Source organism: Sardina pilchardus, chromosome 23 (assembly GCF_963854185.1).
Source record: "Sardina pilchardus chromosome 23, fSarPil1.1, whole genome shotgun sequence".
Lineage (NCBI taxonomy): Eukaryota > Metazoa > Chordata > Actinopteri > Clupeiformes > Clupeidae > Sardina > Sardina pilchardus.
In genome coordinates this window covers 24802355-24822354 of record NC_085016.1, presented here as the reverse complement: position 1 = coordinate 24822354, position 20000 = coordinate 24802355, and the positions used below count along the sequence as shown (strand labels likewise).

General features: G+C 47.1%; 1 protein-coding gene across 2 annotated transcripts in view; it reads right to left on the bottom strand.

Annotated features, from left to right (window-relative positions):
* mgat5 (alpha-1,6-mannosylglycoprotein 6-beta-N-acetylglucosaminyltransferase) overlaps positions 1-20000 on the bottom strand; it is a 161680-nt gene that overhangs the window by 47594 nt on the left and 94086 nt on the right. For both annotated transcript variants that reach the window (XM_062527449.1, XM_062527450.1), the window contains 2 exons: positions 17145-17279; positions 10620-10753 (listed from right to left, as the gene is read on the bottom strand). In XM_062527449.1, coding sequence (XP_062383433.1) covers positions 10620-10753; positions 17145-17279 — 269 coding nt within the window. The remainder of the gene's footprint in view (positions 1-10619; positions 10754-17144; positions 17280-20000) is intronic.

Below are 20000 nucleotides of genomic sequence, written 5' to 3'. Positions count from 1 at the left end.
GAGGAGTAAGGAGGCAGTAAAGCAAGACAGAATGAGAGAGAGAGAGAGAGAGAGAGAGAGAGAGAGAGAGAGAGATGGAGGGAGACGATGAGCAGGGAAAGAGAGAGGGAAAGGTGGAGGAGCTGGTGGTGGTGGAGCAGGAGCAGGAGCTGGAGGTTGTCTGGCCGTGTGAAATGCAATTTGGTCAATGCAGTGTAAATCCTAATGGTGCAGGGGGGCGGGGTGCAGTATGGGGGTGGGTGCAGTGTGGGGGTGCAGTGTGGTCCCCCTGTGTGCAGCTGGCCAACGGGGACGGACGGCTGGACAGAAGATGAGTTAGGGATAGGAACGCATCACACACACACACGCACACATGCTCTCTCTCTCTCTCTCTCTCTCACACACACACACATGCTCTCACAAACACAGACACAGACACACAGACACACACACACACACACACAATGCAGTTAGTACCAAGCAAGAGCCCTGGTGATGGATGGGAAATGAAAGGGTATCATACAATACAATTAACTCTTTTTCTCTCTCACTCACACACACACCGTCACACACACACACACACACACACACACACACACACACACACAGTAGCAGAAAAGCAGCTGTTGGGAGCTGTGCAGGCCTGCTGCAGCTCCTGCTCTCCCGTCTCTGTGGCCCACGGGGGGGAAGAGGCACGCAGATGATTATCAGCATCATTACCTTGGGAGAGGAGCGGAGCGGCCAGGCCCAGCTAAGTGGACAGCACTCTCCAATGGAGACGCTCCATCTCCTCATTTCCTGTTGAGGGGACTTACTGGAAGTTGGGGTCTGTGTGTGCATAAATATGTGTTGCATGCACATGCGTGTGTGTGTGTGTGTGCGTGTGTGTGTGTGTGTGTGTGTGACTGGGTGGAGGGTTTGTTTGGTTTGAGTGTGTGTGTGTGTGTGCACCACCCAACCTGATGTTAATCCAAATAAACAAAAAATGATCTAATTATAAACAGAAAAATCCTCCCTAGATTGCTGAGCATCGTGGCATGTGTCCGGTGTGTGTGTGTGTGTGTGTGTGTGTGTGTGTGTGTTCTTCTCCTCCCCCTGCCCCTAATGGAAGAAATGGGATATGTGCTGGTCAGCACATTCAGCTTCAGATGAAAAGTAAACACACACACACACACACACACGTACACCCACACTTACTCCCTCTCTGGCAATAACATACATGGCACACTCAAACACTCCCCTCGCTTTACTACCCACACACATACTTTCACACACACACACACACACACACACACACACACACACAGACACACAGATGTGGTGTTGACAGGACCAGACACACACACACACACACACACACACACACACGTGATTTTGACAGGACCAGGCAGGTTGACGCTGTGGTTTGGGTGGCTCCTAACTGCAGTCCTCCTGAGCAGTTGGCAGGCATGTCCGGCTCACAGCTGAGAGCTGTCAATCAAATGCCAAACGCCACCACAGGGGAGGAGCCAAACAACATCCAGACACACCAATGGCACACACACACACACACACATACACAGACACACACGCACCCACACACAAACACACTGGTGTGCATAGAGTACTATGTGCGCATGTCTGCATGCATGTTTGCACTGTATCTGTGCTTCCATTTCATCAGCAAGAGGGGTGAACATGAGCACACACACACACACACACACACACACACACACGCATGCGCGCGCACACGCACACGTCTCACAGAGGAGGGGAGAGAGATGAGGTGTTCATCCTTCTGGAACATTCCACCCGGCCTGTGTGTGTTACTGGTAAACGCCACCGGACTCCGTTCTTTGCTAGGAACCTCTCAACACCACGACGATCAAAACCAAACAAAACTAAATAACAAACCCAAACCCAGGCTATCATCGCTAAACAATGACGGAAATGGAACGCTGTACGCAGCCAAAGGACTCCTGCCGAGTTCTCTTCCTGGAGAGGGAAGAGCAGCTGTTGTGGTCTGTTGTGGGTTTTTTTGGGGGGGGGGCGGATTGCTTACAGTCAGTCGGTTGGACCGAGAGCATCTCGCTACGGTTGGGAGAAGACACTCGCACTCGGACCCCTGCACGGTATGAGCGCTGTAGCCTGAACTCCCATTCTAACACACGTGGCGTTAATGGAGCCTTTGGCTGCGGCGTAACGCCGCCACGTCAGGTGTAGCGAGAGTGCTGCTGTGAGTCCGGCCCCAAATTAGCAGTTTTGAGGTCAACTACTCAGTTTGGCCAGGAGCGGTACGATAAACTGCCAAACCTCTGTCGTTTCACAGCAAAACAAAAAAACTGATCACTCATCCTCGCTCGGAGCCAGAGCCGATCATTGGTGTATCAGCATGTTACTATTCAACACCAAACGCCCTTCAGTTATTTTGGCAAAATGAGGTGGCCTTACTTCATACCGTGACTCATTATGAGAGAGAGAGATAGAGAGAAAGAGAAAGAAGAAAGAGAGAGGTCTCCGTGACTCATGATGAGAGAGGGAGAGAGAGAGAGAGAGAGAGAGGCCTGTACCTTGAGGAGAAGGAGAGCTGTGGAAAACATTATGCTGGAAGCGAGAAAATAACAAACATCCCCGAAAGAATATGAAAACAACCAGCAGTGATTCCTCCATCTGGCTACACTAGTGGCAGACCAGAGCAGCTCCAATCGCTGCCTGCTGACCCCAAAGAGCCGCGAGGTAGTCGGTTAGAGTAAAAACCAAAACAACAAAACAAACAATCTGAACTTGAGGGTAATTGCATTTAAACCTGGAATTACAAGAATTTACGGTGTGTTAGCTGCATTGTGTGTAACTCGCAGGACAGTGTCTTATGCAAGTTAAAAGAAACAAAACCATATTAATACACTATTAACTGCCCCCATGTATTAACCTCATAGCTGAAGAAATTTTGATCAATGCAAAATCAATGTATAAGGTGCGCCTAACAGTTGGGAAATTTCGGTATTCATTCTGCTTTGCAGCACAAATGCTGGTCAGATATGAGACTTGGGCCACTGGAATCATTTATCAGGTTAAAAAAAAACTTAATTTTACTGGACAATCAAAAGTATGTGGAATCCTTAACAGAAAAACACACGTTTGTTAGATTAAAGGCGAAACTAAACATAAAACAACGATATCTGCAAATGATAAAACTAAAAGGACAATAATATCTGAACTTGATTCATTTGCTTTACACATGGAGCTATGAACGAATAAAGCTTGTTTTAAGAGCTCTAGAGCACCACTTGGTCTGTGCACAACTGCACCATCTTACACCCCGGACCATCAAAGCAGTTGAGACATGATGCTACAAAAGCAGATCAATCAGTGACGCTCCTATATGGACACAAGCAGGACTTGACAAACAGGAAGCAACCCCCCACCCTGTATTGTTTTCCGTCCAGCTGAGCCAGAATGACTGGCAGTGCACTGGCTCTGGCAGTGCTGGCCTGGCTAACCCAGTTTGTCAGCCTGTCAGCTGATGGCTGCACAGTGCACACTCATCTTATCTTCCACTGTTGGTGTGAGGGAATGTGTGTGACTCAGATGGCCCCAACTGCAAGGTGGCTCTTCTGTTTTGTGCATATCTTGCAAAAAATACCCAGATAACAGAGCGATACAATACTACACCCAATACAATACAATACTAAACCCAATACAATACGAATACAATACCGAAACCAATACGATACGATACTACTGTATACCCAATACAATATAATACCAAACCCAATATGATACGATACTATACCCAATACAATATAATGCTAAACTTAATACCATATGATACTAAACCCAATTGCAATAACAGAGCTTTATATTAACACGTTTAAACACTGTACTGTAGTTAGTGACAGTTACAAATCTTTCTCCAGCAAGGTGATAGTGACCTTTGACCTCATGCGCTTGACACAACATCTCCGCCCTTCCCATCATGCTCCAGCCGTGCTGCCCAAGCGTAAACAGGAACCAGCTTTCATCACGGTCGAACCCATCCTAATCAGATGCGTCTATCCACATGAATTATTGATCAGGGGTGAATTTACCATATGCAATCATCACAATATGGAAATCCGAGGGTGAGGGGAGCAGATGTTCTTTTTGTGGTTTGTTGTTGTTTTTTTGTTGTTGTTGTTGTTCTCTTTCTCCTCCCTGTGTCTCTTTGAATGTTGTGAATGCAAAATTTTGGCTGTAGTATAAACAAACCTTTGAAACCAAAATCCAAAAATAGTGCATCTGCCAGTACCGGGCACAACAAATAAATAAAAAAAGAACAGGCAATACTTTTTTCAGTGTACCAACTTCAAAATCACGCAAGACCTTGCGAAAATGAGAAAACATCCTTGCGAGGACTGTTAGTGCTACCCATTCCTCCATAACGATATAACGGCGCCATACAAGTGAACCGTAAAGTTCTGTGGGAGTGCATTGACCTTTTCAGTTTGCATTTAACAACCCTGAATTAGAGGCAAGACAAGGCAAAGGATGAGGGGAGGAAGCTCAAATTGGCAACCAACACGCAAACAGATGCACTCTCTTGCTACTGAGAGAAAGTGGAAAAGAGCATTATGTCCAATACTGCAATATGTGGTTTAATGTTCTGCTCTTATCACACATATGCTCCTCCGTTGTGACCCTGTATGTTATCTGTACTGTTCCTAAACATGCGAGGGTATCAGGGCTGATATCACTTCTTGTTTTCGGTTTTACAAAAACAATCAGAAACCATTTGCGTCACAATATGCGTCTTGTGGGAGTCTGTTTTACTTTTGCATTTAACAACACCTCACTGCAAACACGTGGAGTGGGAGACTGACTTGAGGGTTCAATCTGACACGTACACTAAGGCCTATACCTTACACTGACAGACTTTGACAAGATTTGGGAGAGATTCTTGAAAGATTGTAGTCTTTTAACTAATGCCCCTCATTCAAGCTTTACTCAAAACACTACAATCATTCAGGAATCTTTTCCAAATCTTGTCAAAGTCTGTCAGTGTAAGGTAGGCTTGAGACGCTAGGGGCAACACACAACTCTAGAGAACATCTTGAAAATTCTTCTTTTTTTTTTTTTTAAATGAAATGACATCAGGTCATTTACTGTATAAGGACATCAATGTCAGTAAATTCAGCGGCCACTTCTGCATTCACTATAATTACACTTGAAAGGCGAGACGAGGCGACGGGAAGGGTGGGGAGTGTCAAGTCATACTTCTGGGGGAAATGTTATACGACGGCTTTTCACATTTCCCTGTTTTTTTTTTATATCTGAAGCCTTGCAACCTGTTTCTCCTGTTGTACTAGCCACTGTAATCACTGCCCAATTCTGCAGTGTAATCTACTGTACTGTGTAGGAGGCAGAAAGAGAGAGGGCAGTGTGTGTGTGATCAATGTCACTTATGGCCTGTACAGACTACAAAACTTTTTTGTCTTTCACGATTATCTTTTTACGATTGACCATGTCAGACTAGGCGATCAGAGAACCACAAAATCGTGCAGCGTCGTGGCCGCAAGAGTGGCCACATTACAAGATCATCTATCGTAGCCTTCTCGTCGTGCGTCGTCACAGTACAGTGTCAACACGGGAGTCGTAGAAGATTCCCCAAAAATTCTGACATGCTAGACTTTTGGTCGTAACGTCGTAGAATGTCGCAGACAATAAATCGCGGGTCGTTGAACATGTCAGATTACAAGACGCTTCCTCCTTCGAACGTCGTTCCTGACTTAGAATATTCAGACCCGACAATGGAAATGTGTCGGCCACGACACAATCGTGGCAAAATCGGGCTGAAATCGTGTAGTCTGCACAGGCCATTAGACAATGTTCACATGCACTAAACATCAGCATGATACACTGATAGACTGGAAACTGCTGTTCTTCCGGAACACAGTCGGTCACAATCTCTTCTCAACATTCCACTGCTCACCACTTCACTACAAACCCCCCAAAGTCCTGCCTGGTAGTATTAATACTAGCGTGACGCGGCAGGTGGACAGAGTGGACAAGGCATCTGCACACAAGAAATCAGTTACTCTGCTCCAGATCCCAACGGACACCTGCCCTCCTACACTACAATCCCAGACATTCTTTTTCAAGACCGCATTAGACCTTTAATGTCAAAAACTACATTTTTAGAGGTTGTAGAACTTTTTAAGGCTCCACAAGGGCTCTACTGGACATACTGACCGCCACCCCTCCACCAGCGCAGCGGAGCAGGGCAGCAGGGCTGGCGCAGGGCCAGGGGAAGGGCCCTTGGTGCGGGCACGCGTGCCAACACTGAAAGGAACCGCAGACAAAAGCTTCGAGCCGCACAATGACCCCTTTCATCGCTCCTGTACAGTGGCAAGGGGATCAGTGCAGCTACACAGCGCCAACGGCTTAATCAGCAGCACCGAGCTGCACCACATCTCCACGACACGCAACACCGGGCTTCACCACGTCTCCACAACACGCAACACCGGGCTTCACCACGTCTCCACAACACGCAACACCAGGCTGCACCACATCTCCACGACACGCAACACCGGGCTTCACCACATCTCCACAACACGCAACACCGGGCTTCACCACGTCTCCACAACACGCAACACCGAGCTTCACCACATCTCAACAACACAGGGCTTCACCACATCTCCACAACACGTAACACCGAGCTTCACCAATGTTAAGAATGCAGTGAACTTGTCAGTTCAGTCGCCATGTGCATATGGGGGGGGGGGGGGGGTAGTAGGGAGGGGCAGGATAAGTGAAAAAAAACATTAAAGTGCATGTGGGGGGGTGGGGGGGTGGATGGGGTCAGTAAGAGCTGCAGGGAGTGAATGTTGTATGTGTGTGTGTGTGTGTGGGGTCAGTGTCGCACCAAACGCAAACTCACACGTTCAGTGTCGCACCAGACACAAACTCGACACCATGCCGAAGGGCAAACTATTTTAAGAACAGAACACAAAAAGCATCATTATCAGCTTAGCTGAACAAGACACTTGTTTATCTTGTTGTTTTGCACTGCTGGAGGACATAGTCATGTACTACTTTAACAACAGACAGTTAACACAAGGAATGTACCTACTGTATGCCTGAAGCTATACATACTGTACAATTGGAGTGAATTGCTGAAAGCAGCACACTATTGTTCTGCTTAAAGGGATGGTTAGTAGTAATGTCACCCTAGGATCCTTTGCACCATGACCGACTTGACTTCACACTATGACTTCAGTCCACTTTTCTGATCAGCTCCTGCTCCTGGACCTTTTGAGATATTGCCACAGGTCCAACACCGGAACGTCCGGCCAGAACCGGTGCAGCGTGGACATTGGGAAATTGAAGATGGTTCAGTTTCACAAGTTCAGCCTTAAACTGTTCACTGTTAACTGTTCAGTATCACCCAATATGACCACAAACATAAACGCACACCATCTAACCTTTTAACATAAATCATAGTTAACAGAGTGTCCACAGAAGTTATAAACAGTCTGTTTACAAACTGAGGCATCTGTAGACAATCTGTAAGGGACCGTCCGAAGGAGGAGTGGAATGGGTGTATCCGAGGTTAAAAATAGAACTAATAGGTGTGGGTGTGTGTGTGTGTGTGTGTGTGTAAGGGATGATGGAATGGGGGTATCAGAGGTAAAAATAGAAGTAATAGATGTGTGTTTGTGTGTGTGTGTGTGTGTGTGTGTGCATGTCTAGGGGGGAGGCACCAGGGTAGTGAAACCTAGAAGGACAAAGACCTTGTTCAGTTCTGGGGCTACAGAAATAAATCTGTGTGAGTGAAACTCCACGACGCGACCGCGGCCCACCTGCGGAGGGATGGACGGACCTGATCCTCCCGACCCGGATACCCGCGCCCCCCGACCTGTGGCCGTCGCCCCGCTCGTCTCGCTCCTCTCTCACCCGATACACGTGGGAAGGGACACACACACAAAAGGACATCAAAGGCCATCACGCCTGGGTGGCGACCGTCGCTCACGAAAGATGACCTCGCTAAAGAATTCTTCATAAAAAAAAACAACCCTCTGACGACAGATAGGTTCTTAGTTTTACGCCAAAAAAACCCCCCAAAAGAACCTCGAGGCAACCTCTGCTGTGCTTACTTGCTTCCTTGCTTTGTCCATCTATACAAAAGCACAACAATCACAAAGAGCATAATCAAATTCAAGTTTATTTACCTGGAACTTACAATAGCGCCATAAAAACCTCACTTGACTTTTCTGTCTACGTCAACGACAAGCGTGGAACATGTAAACAGATCCGCTGTGCTGGGGAGACAGTAAACAAACAGGCCTGTTGTGAAATAGAGGGGAGTGCTTGAACACTGCTACTGCTGCTGCTGCTGTTGGGGTGGACTCCGAATGGATCACTTGGAGCTGAGTGTGTGTGTGTGTCTCTCTTCTATGGCCACTTCCTCTGGCCTGACAGGGCTCTTCCCTTATGGAGATTTATGTCTGACCGCATAAGTGTGCATGGAGCACGGAGTACAATCCGGCGCTCGCCTCTGATCAATTGCACACACACACGCACGCACACACACACACACACACACACACACACACACACACACACACACACACACACACACACACACACACACACACACACACACACACACACACACACACACACACACACACACACACACACACACACACACACACACACACACACACACACACACACACACCACACACATGCACACACACGCGCACTCACACAAGTGCGCGTGTACACCACACACATGCATACAGTACGTGCATACATACACATACACACACTCACACACACACACACACACACACACGCCACACACATGCACACACACGCGCACTCACACAAGTGCGCGTGTACACCACACACATGCATACAGTACGTGCACACATACACATACACACACTCACACGCACACACACACACACACACACACTGGTGCCTCGTGTGTTGTTAATATCCTTCATTCCATGTGCAGGCGGGTGAGGCCGTGTTGGCTACGCTACAAGCACAACATGGTGAAATATTTAGCCCGCTCCATTGAGCTGCTCTCATTCACACCAGCGCAATTAAGAGATCTAGTGTCCTCGACTGCAGACCACGCAGGGAGTGGACAGGACAGGAGCGGAAACAGAGTCTCAAAGGAGGCCGTCACACAGATGTACACACACGTAAACACACAAACACACACACACACACACACACACAGGCGTCTGAAACCTGTTTCAATGGAAGCGGTCACACACATATATACATCCACAGATGCCTGAAATACAGTTCAATAGAATTCAAACAATAGAAGCGTCACACATATGCATAAACACACAAACACACGCACACACAGGTGTTTGAGGTGCCAGAGTTCGCACACACACACACACACACACACACACACACACACACACACACACACACACAAACACACACACACACACACACACACTGTACACAAACACACACACAAACAAACACACCAACACAAGTTTGGTGATCCTACTCCTTCCTAGTGATTGAAACACAGCACACAACTGACCACTGCAGATACCCCAACTCTGGAAAAATAGCTGTGTCATTTGAGCGATGGCCGCCCCCCCCCTGCCCCCCCTTGCCCCCTCGGCAGCAGAGCGTGACCCCCTCATGTGTTTGGAGAATGCCAGCGTCTATTAGGACACAAAGCGCCCCATTCACAACCCTCGGCCTGGCTGTGCCTGCCCTGGCCCAGAAACTGAGCCGTTGTGTGTGAGGCTGGGGTGTGTGTGTGTGTGTGTGAGTCAGTGAGTGAGAGAGAGAGAGAGAGAGAGAGAAAGAGAGTATGATAGTGTGTGTATGTGTGTGCTACAAAGAAAGAACAAGGTAGAGATAGTATGGCAGTATGTGTGTGTGTGTGTGTGTGAAGAGAGAGAGCAAGTGTGTGTGTGTGTGTGTGTGTGTGTGTGTGTGTGTGTGTGTGTGTGTATGTGTGATGGAGGTGGCAGGGTGTCCTCCTGGCCAAATTAGAAAGGTTAAACCCAGAGAACGGATCTTGTCTCCTCCCCAACCCAACCTTGGGGTCAGCCCCGATCTCGTTTCCCACCACACACACACACACACACACACACACACACACACACACACACACACAAACACACACACACACACACACACACACCAAGCCGCTCCCGGCCCAGCCCGACCCAACCCACAATGCACCAGGGTGCGGGGTGAACTCACGGAACATGGTGTTGAACTGCTGCTGGTTGAGGGTGTGTGTGTGTGTGTACTTATGGACCATGGTGTAGAACTGCTGCGGGTTGAGGGTGTGTGTGTGTGTGTACTTATGGAACATGGTGTTGAACTGCTGCGGCTTGAGGGTGTGTTTGTGTGTGTGTGTGTGTGTGTGTGTGTGTGTGTGTACTTACGGACCATGGTGTAGAACTGCTGCTGGTTGAGGATGTTTGTGTATGTGTGTGTGTGTGTGTGTGTGTGTGTGTGTGTGTGTGTACTTACGGACCATGGTGTAGAACTGCTGCGGGTTGAGGGTGTGTGTGTGTGTGTGTGTGTGTGTGTGTGTGTGTACTTACGGAACATGGTGTAGAACTGCTGCGGGTTGAGGGTGTGTGTGTGTGTGTGTGTGTGTGTGTGTGTGTGTGTGTACTTACGGAACATGGTGTTGAACTGCTGTGGGTTGAGGTTCCACTTGCCCCAGGGCGTCTTGTGTCCCTTGGACTGGGCGTAGTGGGCGTGGTTAAACTCCGGCTCCGTGCCGAAGGAGTCCAGTACTCGCAGCATGCACCTGGAACACACACACACACACACACACACACACACATGTTAGAATTCGGGAACAGCATGTACAGTATCACACCTGTGGCTCCACTGCTCCTGGTAAACACAATAAACACAAAGGACTCAGCTGGATGAAGCTTGTTGTCTTTGATTCCCACTGATCAGGTATCTGACAGACACGCCCGTATTGCTGTCTTGTTTTTGGATCTTTTCCTGTTTTTTTTTAGGACTTTGGTGCCGTGAAAAGTGGGACGTGGAAGGTGAAACATGGAACTTGGAACAAACGACTATTTATTTCATGCTCGTTTAAATAAGCGTGCGCACAACGCATACTTTGTACACCACCATATCTCTTCTACGGCACTGTACATGAGAGAGTGGCAGGCGTACCATATCTTCAGCATAATCTAAACGCATGAGAGTGCAATGGAAACAGGATGCTGTAGCTTAACATCGGACCGATATCACTCGGTGTGGAGTTGATATCTTGGAAAATCCTGTTATCAGTCATGGTCACCTGCGGAATATATACGTCTTTCCATACGGAATTTGGAAGGGGAAATGCCTCCCAAACCCACATATTACACTTCCTTTTGGAGCACACACACACACACTCTTAGAACGTTTTTCAACACAAGTTGTGTTATCTTCAACACATATTGTGCAACAAATACAAAAAGGAAACAACACATACTGTGTTGTCCCTATCTGGACACAGAGAATGCAAGTTGTGTTGTTTTCAACACATTTGCTATGAGAGTGCGTTGTGTGAACAGAACTGCAACTGTGACAGTCCTCTACTGTGTATTTGTTTGTGGGCTTGAGTGTGTCTGTTGTTGTTGGTAAGAATATGGCACACCAACGTGAGACACAAGATCCAGTCCCATAGAGGCACAATCAAGATGCAGAGTTTAATTTGGCTGTATACAGGAGCGAGGCAACCACACAACACACAACACACTCCAGAATAATGTGTCTCTGATTTGACAGAATTATTCAGGTTTTAAGCACCCAGCAACAAAGGACAGATAATCATACAGTGACAGTGGCAAAGTCAAGAGCCATCCAGTCTACCGTAATCAATGGCTGTCGACGCAAAGCAGGCAACAAGAAGTGATATCAAGCCTGGTGCCTTACATTATCCATGCTTAGAGGAAGAGTACAGATATCATATGAGGTCATTACGCACAGTAGAATCATACTTTTAGTGTCAAAGTGACCCACTAGTGAGAAAGACACAACATTAAAATACACATTAGAATATTGGGCCCAATGCTCTATTCCACTTTCTCTCACTGTGTATGTCACTTGTCTCAATGTGTTAACATGTATATGCGTGTGTTTGTGTATGTGTGTGTGAGTGTGCGTATGTGTCCTGTGCATGTGTATGTGTATGTGTGTACATGCGATCGCGTACGAGCCCTGTGCATGTGTATGTGTGTGTGTGCGTGTTTGTATGAGCCCTGTACGCGCGCGCGCGCGCGCGTGTGTGTGTGTGTGTGTGTGTGTGTGTGTGTGTGTGTGTGTGTGTGTGTACACTAAAGAGGTGTGTTAATGAGGATGAATGGTGTTTATGAAGGGCTGGGGGGGATCAGCACACGGCTGGTGACCAGAGCACCAGCAGATGCTCTACAGATGGAGTCTCCTTCACCAACACCACGGGGACTCCTCACACACACACACACACACACACACACACACACACACGCGTCATACACACAGCATCTTCCTCTGCAGGGACAACTCTTCAGTCAGGAGGAGAGGAAAATTATGGCTCGAGGGGTATGTGTGTGCGTTTGTGTGTGTTTGAGCATGCATGTGTGTGTGTATCATGCGAGCACATGAGTGTGTGTGTGTGTGTGTTTTTGAGTACTGGGAGTGTGTGAGAATATGATTGTAATTGTGTCTGTGTGTGGAACTCACTAGAGACCTCCTCTCTTGGGCTAGACGCAGCACCGTCATAAATCAGCCGTCACTTCAGAGCACCAGTGCCAGGACACACACACACACACACACACACACACACACACACACACACACACACACACACACACACACACACACACACACACACACACACACACCCTCCCTCTAATGGGGTGTAAATATACATATTGTGCAAGCAGGGGGATTTGTCCTCATATTCATCTTCATCTAAATGACAACCCTTCATCACTCTCTCCCTCCCTCTGTTCCTCTATTCATCTGTTTCCCTGTCTTTCTCCATCTCTCTCTCTCTCTCTCTCTCTCTCTCTCTCTCTCTCCCTCTTGTATGTAATGTGTGTTTTATTGGTGTAATCAAGTGAGAAACTGAGACAGACATCTGATAAAGGAGTGTTAAACCTTTCTTCGGCTCTCTCCAACTCTCACTCTTCCCTGCATCTATCTCTCTCTATCTCTCTGTATCTTTCTCTCTATCTCTCTATCTCTCTCTCTCTCTCTCTCTCTCTCTCTGACTGGGGAGAATGCTACACTAGCTTTTTAAGATGTTGTTGATCCATATAATGGATCAGTAAAAGGGGTTTAAAAGTCAAAGTCTTGTTCTCTCTCTCTTCTTCCATCTCTGTCTTTGTGTCTCTCCATCCCTCTGCTCTCTTCCTCTTTATCCCTCTTGCTGTCGTTTCGCTCCCCCGCCTTCTCTCCTTCCTCCCTCTGCATCTCTCTATCTCTCCATCTGGGTCTGCTGCAGAATGTTCCGGAGGCTTACGCAGGACACTACGGAGCTCAGGTCTCTAGAGGGGGATTATGGGTAAAGGCTACAGGTAAGGCTGAGTGTGGGTTGTGAATGTCTGAAAGGGTGAGACTCAGCGAGAGAGAGAGAGAGAGAGAGAGAGAGAGAGAGAGAGAGAGAGAGAGACTTAGAAATAGAGTCAGAGAAGAAAAACACACAGTTTTAGTGAGATCAGAGACAGACACAGAGGCACACGCAGAGAAAGAAAAGAGTAAATCAGATAGAGGAGGGGGTGGGAGTATATGAGAACACGTGAGAGAGGAGAGGAAAGGAGAGGAAAGGAGGCAAGGGAGGAAATAAGAGGGGAGAAGAGAGGAGAGGGGGTATATGAGGACACCTGATGAGGAGAAAAGGAAGAGTGGAGACGGGAAGAGAGAGGAGGAGAAGAAGAGTGGAGAGGGGAAGAAGAGTGGAAAGAGAAAGAGAGGAGAGGAGAAGAGGAGTAGAGAGGAAAAGAGGAGAGGAGAAGAGGAAAAGAGGAGAGGAGAGGAGAGGAGAAGAGGAGCAGAGAGAAAAGAGGAGAGGAGAGGAGAAGAGGAAAAGAGGAGAGGAGAGGGGGCCTGGGTGCTGTGTGTGTAATAAGTGTGTGTGCTGTGTTGTCTCTGCTGGGCGCGTCAGGTGGAGATTGGCTGTGCCAGCTAATAATGCCCCTGTTGTCTCCAATTACGGCGCTCTGCAGCCGCCTCAGTGTGCGTGCTGCTGCATCTGGACCACTGCATCGCCACAATGACAAACGCATTCAGCACCACAACCACTCAAACATCTCTACACGCAGCTCTCTCTCTCTCTTTTTCTTTCTCTCTCTCTATCCCTCTCTCTCTTTCTCACTCTCTCAAATTCAAATTCAAAAGTTGCTTTATTGGCATCTCTGTGTGTGTGTGTGTGTGTGTTGGTTTGTGGGGGTGAGGTTTTAACATGAGCTGGTTTTATTACTGCTTGGTTTACTTTTGACTGTCAATAAAGGAACCTTTAAAGTCAACGTTTCTCTCTCTCACTCTCTCTCTCACTCTAGTCCTCTCTTTCCACTCCTCTGTTTTCCCCATCTTTCTCTCTCTGTTCCTCTCTTTCTACATCTGTCTGTTTTTCCTCTCCTACCCCCCGACTCAATCTCTCCATCTTTCTCTCTCCTTCCCTCTTTTTCCACAGCTCTGTCTGTTTTTTCTCTTTTCACTCCTCTCCCACTTTCTCTATCTCTCCATCTCTCTCTCTCTGTGTCCCACTCTTTCAACTCCTCTCTCTGTTTTCCTCTAACTTCTCCCCTCCCTCCTTCTTTTTTTCTATCTCTCCATCTCTCTTTCATGCACAGACATAGACAGACACACACACACAGCCAGACAGACACAAGATAACACATCACACACACAAAGTCAAACAAGACACACACACACACACACACACACACACACACACACACACACACACACACACAATGTTCCAGCCGACTGTGAGTTTGAATTAGCATTTTAAAAGAAACCCAACCACTATTAAGAGAAGATAATTAAGACAAAAACTAGCTCTGGCAGCCTGGCAGGGACCTCTCCCTCTCCCTCTATCTCCATCTCTCTCACTCTCTCTCTCCCTTGCACTCTCTCTGTCCCTTTCTCTTTCTCTTTGTTTTCTCCTCTCTCATTCCTCCTCCCTCTTTCTCATCTTGTGACAGCTGAAGTTTGGGAACAGAGGGGACACTTTGACAAAAGAGAGTCTGTTGTTACACAGGCCCTCACAATGGGAAAGGCAATACGCCGCCTAAGGTCGTCTGCGGGTAAAAGGGAACAATCTCTTCCTTGAAGAGACAAACACTGAGGTGGACTAGACGAGGAACAGGAGGAGGGGAGGGAAGAGGAGAGGAGGAGAGAAGAGAGGAGAGGAGAGGAGAGGAAGAGAGAGAGAGGAGGGGAGGAGGGGAGATGGGGAGAGAGGAGAGAGTAGAGAGGAGGAGAGAGAGAGGAGGGGAGGAGGAAGGAGGAGAGGGAAGAAGAGAGATAGAGGAGGGGACAGGGAGCAGGGAAGGAGGGAGAGAGGACAAAGAAAGGAAGGAGAGAAGAAGGGCTGAGACATAAATTGGTTGAGAAAGTGGAAATATGTAGACTTTGGGGGCAGGACTATGGTCTCTTTGGTTCAAAAGGAGAAATGAGAGCCTGAAAACAAAACACACACATTAATGATCTCAAACAAACACACACACACACACACTACGAATGATCTCTAACACACAGACACACACACAGACAGACACACACACACAGACACACACACACACACACACACACACACACACACACACACACACACACACACACACACACACACACACACACACACACACACACACACACACACACACACACACACACACACACACACACACACACACACACACACACACACTTCTCTCTGACCTAAGCTAGGTAGGCTGAGAGGGAGTGAGATATGATGTGCTCTAATATGTAGCTAGCTTACGCTCATTCCCCTCAATATTAAACCCTGATGTGCTGACTAATGCTGAGCACACACACCCTGTAGCAAGAGAAACCAGGAACCAGAGAGAGTCAGCAATAGAAATAACAAGTGTGTGTGTGTGTGTGTGTGTGTGTGTGAGTGAGAAAGAGAGAAAGAGAAAGAGAAAGAGAGAGAGAGAGGCCGTGGAAAGCATTAAAATGTGTGTGTGTGTGTGTGTGTGTGTGTGTGTGTGTGTGTGTGTGTAATAGGTAGAGGAGTACAGGCTGTGCAGAAAAACAGATCTGGGAGAAAAATAGACAGTGAGAGTGTAACTATGTTAGTCAGAGCTGAGCAATAGGCAGAGGGATCAGAGACTGTGTGTGTGTGTGTGTGTGAGAGAGAGAGTGTGTATGTGTGTGTGTGTGAGAGAGAGAGTGTGTGCGTGTGTGTGTGTGAGAGAGAGAGTGTGTGTGTGAGAGAGTGTGTGAGAGTGTTGTGTGTGTGTGAGAGAGAGAGAGTGATTCTGAATGTGACCGATGGCTCAGGTGCTTTCTTGTGCATGTGATCTGAGAAGGGGTGTGTGTGTGTGTGTGTGTGTGTGTGTGTGTAAGAGGAAGGAATGACTCTGACAAAGGGAGGTGTAACTGCACACTCATCTGCAGTTCCCGCACCGGCACCTCTGAGCGAGAAACAACATGGGCACTTAGGGAATCTGGGAATTCTGCCTGGGATTCCGGAGGAAACGCACCACAATAGAAATGCTGGAAGCAGCAAAAGCAGTAAGACAAAAACACGTGACCTCCAAATGGGGAAAGAGACCACTGGGACTTGTTCTAGGACAGTTCTAACGTGTAGAACGTGAGGGCAAGGCATTCCTCAGAACACCGGTTTCCAAACTTTTTCCCGCACGGACCACCTTCTAAATCCTGACTCGGCTCACGCACCCCCACCATCCGACACAGTAAATAGTAACACATTTATCATTGACGCATTCCAAGAATCGTGTTTAATAAGCCGCCTTTTTGTTAATGAAAACGTAGCCTGTGGTGTTATTTCAGGGAGTATACTAGAGTGGAACATGAGAGGAGATGCTTCTTAGGACATTAGAACATGTTTTTATGAAAAATGTATGGTCTAAGATGGGTAAATGAGGAGCATGTGAAGTGAGAGGGTTCTTTCAGAACATTATCTATCTTGGAGAACGTTGGTTCTAGGAGGTTCTACTCACTGGTAGTGCACCCAGGAGGGTCCCAGGGTCTTCTTGAACTGAGTCAATCCCACGATGTCAATGTAGATGAGCTCCACCACCTTATCACCCTGGGTGGGGCAGCTGGACTTGTTCCCCATCACCCTCTTCATGATCCTGAGAGAGAGAGGGAGAGAGAGAGAGAGAGAGAGAGAGATTATTATCATTTAATCAAACTAATTAAGACATCTTAATACATTTTTGCTATTCAGTTTTTGTGATATTTTTTATGGTCATATTATTATTCTACTCAATGGCTTTGGCAGCACAGCATGGACACAGTCAACCTAATAAAGTTATCTGAATTCAACTGAACAAGAGAAGGGAGGGAGAGGGACTAAAGAGAGAGAGAGAGAGAGCGAGAAGCAGAGAGAGAGTGATAGAGAGATGGAGAGAAAAACTGAAGAATTTAAATCCCCTTTATTGAACCATGATGTGGAGGAGGAGTGCTGGAGAGAGAGAGGGAGAGAGAGACACACAGAGAGATAAAGACAGAGGGATAGTATAGCCAAACTCTAGAGTGAGTAAAAGAAAGAGAGATGGAGAGAGGGAACACAGAGACAAAGATGGAGAGGAGATGGAGAGATAGAACTATGGAATGAGCAAAAGGAGGAGAGATGGAGAGAGCGAACAGAGAGATGGAGATAGAGAAATGAAATAGAACTATGGAGTGAGTGAAAGGAGGAGGAATGGAGAGAGGGAACATAGATTGAGAAATAGAGGAGAGAGTGCATGAAGACTGGAGCACGGAGAGATGCAGGCTGAGGAGCAGTGAGAGGAGAATATGAATGTGAGCGCTTGTTGTCCCTCCGGTGGAATTAGTTCACATCTGCTCATGTTATTGTGTCCAGAAGGCTCACACTACTCCCACAGTTGGAACTAATCTCCAGCCATGTTTACAGCCAGCTCACCCCTGCTCTCCTCTCCACTCTCCTGCTCTCCTCTCCTCCATTCCCCTCACCTCCCCCTCTTCTCCTCTCCTCTCCTCTCCTCTCTACTCCTCTTCTCTCTCCTCCTCTCCTCTCTTCTCTTCGCTCTTCTCCCCTCTTCTCCTCTCCTCTGTCGTCATCTCCACACTACCCCCACAGTTGGAACTAATCTCCAGCCATGTTTATAGCCAGCTCTCCCCTGCTCTCCTCTCCTCTCTTCTCCACTCTCATCCTTTTATTTCCTCCTCCTCTTCTCTTCTCTTCTTCTCTCTCCTCTCATTCCTAATTCAGGCCAGGATAACAGATGAAAACAAAAGACTGTGTGTGACTGTGTGTGTGTGACTGTGTGTGTGTGTGTGTGTGTGTGTGTGTGTATTTACAAAAATCTGGCAGTATGACTTAAATTTACATTGTGTGTGAGCGCATTTGAACATAAAATAGTACAAGTGTACTATTACAGTAGTAAAACTTGTACAAGTGTGTGTGGGCATTTTCATCTGGCTAATGAGCTGTGAAAGTTCACGCAGACAGATGAGGGAACGTGTTTGTTTGTGAGGGTGTGTATATGTAAAGTTAGTTTCAACTTCATTGTCATTGTGCAGAGAACAAGTGCAAAGACAACAAGATGCAGTTGGCGTCTAACCAGAAGTGCAAAAAAGCAGAAGAGTGCCCTGTGGTAGACAGGTGGTACATAAACAATATAAGATGTATAGTGCAGTGTGTGCTCATGACAATGTATGGGCATGTGTGTTTAAGGGGACTTTTAATGGGCTAGATAAAAGCAAAGTCATATGTGCATTGTGTGTGTGTGTGTGTGTGTGTGTGTGTGTGTTTTGTAGTATTATGGAACGGCATCAACATCAGCATGAATCTCTATATATGGAATGTTCCCATTATAGCCCAGCAGGTGTGTGTGTGTGTGTGTGTGTGTGTGTGTTTATTTGTGTCTGCTTTCCTTTAAGCTTGCCCAGCAGGCTGTACATGACTACATTGTATAGCAGACTGAAACTGAATGTCTGTGTGCAAAATCATATGTCCGTGTGTGTACATTTGTGTTTGTGCGTGTGTGTGTGTGTGTGTGCGCTTGATCTCTATTTATTTTTTTTTATCTGTTTTCCTTTAAGTTTTCCCAGCAGGCTGTACATGACTACATTGTGTGGCAGAAAGAAAGTATGTGTCCATGTGCAGGATCATGCGCGCGTGTGTGTGTGTGTGTGTGTTTGTTTGATCATAACCACATTGTGTAGCAGAAAGAAATTATGTGTCCGTCCGTGTGCAGGATCATATATATATGTGTGTGTGTGTGTGTGTGTGTGTGTGTGTGTGTGTGCGTGTGTCTGTGTCTTTACATTTGAATGGCTATTTGCATAAATGCATTTGCATTGGAAACCTTACCCTCAAATCCTGTGGAGCAGAGAAGCTCATATTCATGGGTCTCATCAGGTCCCTTTCCACAGGTGTATAAAATCAAGCACCTTGATTATGAATGCAGACTGCATAGTGCTTGATTAATACACCTGTGGAACCTGATGAAACTCATGCACAAGGCCAATGTCGGTCTATGAGTGTGTGTGTGTGTGTGTGTGTGTGTGTGTGTGTGTGTGCGTGTATGTGTACATGTGTTAATTTTATATTTACATGGCAGGGATACTGTTACCAAGTAGGCGTGGCTAATTTGGTTGTCTTTGTGTACAAGTTATTTGTTTGTGTGTGTGTGTGCATGTGTGTGTTGCATATTCTCATTCTCTCGGTTTAGCTGCACATGTTTGGCCCAGCAGGGAGAGTGCACCTGTGAGTGTGTGTGTGTGTGTGTGTGTGTGTGTGTGTGTAATAGAGATTGAGTGTGTGGTTTACTCCCACTATTTGAGCTTAGCCAGCCAGGCGGATATGGGCATGCTTTGGCTCAGCA